Source organism: Mangifera indica, chromosome 1 (genome assembly GCF_011075055.1).
Source record: "Mangifera indica cultivar Alphonso chromosome 1, CATAS_Mindica_2.1, whole genome shotgun sequence".
NCBI lineage: Eukaryota > Viridiplantae > Streptophyta > Magnoliopsida > Sapindales > Anacardiaceae > Mangifera > Mangifera indica.
Genome location: NC_058137.1, coordinates 5,557,852 through 5,560,695, shown reverse-complemented (window position 1 = coordinate 5,560,695; position 2,844 = coordinate 5,557,852). Strand labels below are relative to the sequence as shown.

Below are 2,844 nucleotides of genomic sequence, written 5' to 3'. Positions count from 1 at the left end.
CTTAAAACTCTAATAAAGGTAAAATTAGAACACAATAATAATAAGATAATCAGCGTTGAAGTAAAAAATCTACAAAGTCAACATCAACTGTTTTCTGTTTATTTAGGAAACGACGATTTGAAGAGCATACTTCAGTTTTTCTTCCAGATTGAGTACTAAACGTGTTTTTATTACTTATTTTTCATCCACGAAAGAGAAACGAAAAGGAATTGCAAAGGAGAGACTTATGATAAACCGTTTTTGATAATGCATGCTTTTTTTTTTCGTTAGACTTTCATTTTGCAGGAAATGAATAATTACAATGATCAAGACAGGAAGGGTAATGTTTCAGCTTTAGGAAAAATAAAAGATGGAACTTAATAAGCTTTGCATTAAAGCTAATCCGGTTAGAACAGAAGCTTTGCAAGTTCACTTTCAATTGTTGATGGAGTGCCCAACTCCCGGGCTGTGACCTGGTGTTGTGGGTCTAAAATCATCAACATATTCCACCTTACTTGCCTGCTCTTGCCTCGACTCCGTAGCTTTACCTTTTGCTACACCCAATGTGTTGTCAGCATGCTTTGAGCATTTCTTGCACAATCTAGACTTCAGATGCCTTCCTTCAATGCAAGTAAATTCATGGGATAAAATCAAGACAAGAATGAAAAAGCAAGCAACGACAGTTCTAGTCTTTGCCATATTTAAGAGGGAGTGAGTTATATAGGACTTTTAACTAGGAGAATATATAGAGAGAGAGGGCCAAGAGAAGAAGAGCTCTCCTGCACTTCTTCTACTAGATGTCTGAGGGCTTAGAAAGAAGTGCAATTAGAGAAGTTAGATCTTCTTCTAGCGTAGTATAAGGGGTTTAAGATGTGAGTTAAAGCCTACTGTTGGGCAAGAATAGAGATGGATATATATAATGTTGTAACTGGGACAAGAGCATGTGCAGGTACCTTATCAGCGGGAAGATTCCTTTCAAGAAATTACACAAATTAAAGAGGCATTGGATGGCTTACATTAAGGTTTAATCCCCACCTCTATTCACTAGTGGAAAGGCTCAAAGTACATTTCTCGGCTCTTGATAGTTGTAACTTGTAACAATATTCGATTTCCTGCCCCACGGCTCCCGGAAGTAATTATTTCATGTAATCTACGTATATACAAAAATAACATATAGCCCACTACATTAAATCATGTAAGTGCGTATCCTTAAGTTTATGTAATATTATTAAGGTTGTACATAATTTGATTTAAATCATAAAATTAAATTAAATCGTTCAAAAATTTTAGTTTAATTTATAAAACGGTTTGTTTTGGGTTGATAAATTTTTGAAAAAAAAATTTACGATTTGGGTTAAGGTTTAGACAATTTCTAAACAAAACAAAACCGTAAATCGTATTTTTTTAAATATATATATAAAACCATATTTCACAAAATTTTTGAATAAACAATTAGATGCACCACTTATTATTATCGTATTTTTTTAAATATATATATAAAGCCATATTTCACAAAATTTTTGAATAAACAATTAGATGCACCACTTATTATATATATATATATATATATATATATATATATATATATATATATATATATATATATATATATATATATATATATATATGTATGTATGTATATGTTATTTTCTTTATACTTGTTTATTATATATGTATTTTATATTCATTTTATATTTTTATTTCATATCCATGATAACTATAATGCAATTATTATTTAGTAAGTATGCAATATTTAAAAGTGAATGATCTATAATAGGTTTAAAATGTAATTCAAATCAAATCAAATTATATTTTTTCAGTTTAGTTTAGTTTGATTTGAATTTTTTTCAAAGTGTGTTTTTAGATTGTTTTGAAAAAATTTTTAAACCATACCAAACTAAATCATACACACTCCTAAATCTTACATTGTTTTATAAAGGAATTATACTTTTAAAATATTTGATAAAAAGGCACAAACATGTATAACAAAAATCAAATACATACACAAATATATACATACAAAGTTTGTATGAAGATGTACTTGGACAAAAGATCTCAAGTACAGATGTTCTTAACAATTGGATGATTAATCAAATGATTCTCGATCTGGGCAATCCGTCTTATATACCTTTCAGAGAATCCAAAGGTTGCACACTGGCACTGGAGTTTTAAAAAGTGAAAGGGAGTGTCGTCTCCTGATCCCCACTTTTCCACATGCATCTTCCCACTAACCATGCCACTAACAGTTAAGCTCACAACAACACTGTTAATTTGGACGGTTCCTCGGTGTTTAGGCTTGCATAATTTTATTCTTGAGCTAATATAGATAGACCTAACTTTACAACGAAAGGTCCCAATTCAACAGCCAAAAGACATTTTTTTTTTTGGTAGGAGGAACCCTCCTTGAGGACCTTCACTTTGGGGCTGTATGGGCCATATTAAATAGATCAAATTTTAGATTTAATGGTTAATTTTATAATTATTATATTAGTTATGTTAAAATTTAATTTTAATATCGACTCATCGAATTTTATACCCTAAACTTTCCTTTTCAGAATTCCAAGTTAACACCACTCAAACTAACTAAGGAGGTCAGCCAAAAAGGATTGGCTTTTTATCTCTAACATCGATCATTAGCTTCCAAAAGCTCAAGATTCCCTGGAAGTTAATGCTGAGACCGAACAGAAGAATCAAATGGCCGACCTCCTCAGGTTGGGGAGGTTTTATTGTACTTTATATAACAATATATTAAATGTGTCCCAGACAAGAAATAGTGGACCCTAGTTAATCACTCCAGTCCACTAATGCTCTTCTTTAATGTGATAATCCTTTTATATTTGAATTTTCCATGTATGTATTGGCTTT

The 2,844-nt window shown here is 30.9% G+C and overlaps 1 protein-coding gene across 1 annotated transcript; it reads right to left on the bottom strand.

The window, feature by feature from the left end:
- Positions 1–414: 414 nt before the first annotated feature.
- On the bottom strand, positions 415–678 carry LOC123227412 (precursor of CEP7-like). Its single transcript, XM_044652206.1, has one exon. The coding sequence runs from the start codon at positions 676–678 to the stop codon at positions 415–417; it is 264 nt and encodes an 87-aa protein (XP_044508141.1).
- Positions 679–2,844: the final 2,166 nt, after the last annotated feature.

Coding starts and splice junctions, on each gene's coding strand:
- LOC123227412 (XM_044652206.1), bottom strand. CDS start 678: ATGGCAAAGACTAGAACTGTCGTTGCTTGCTTTTTCATTCTTGTCTTG.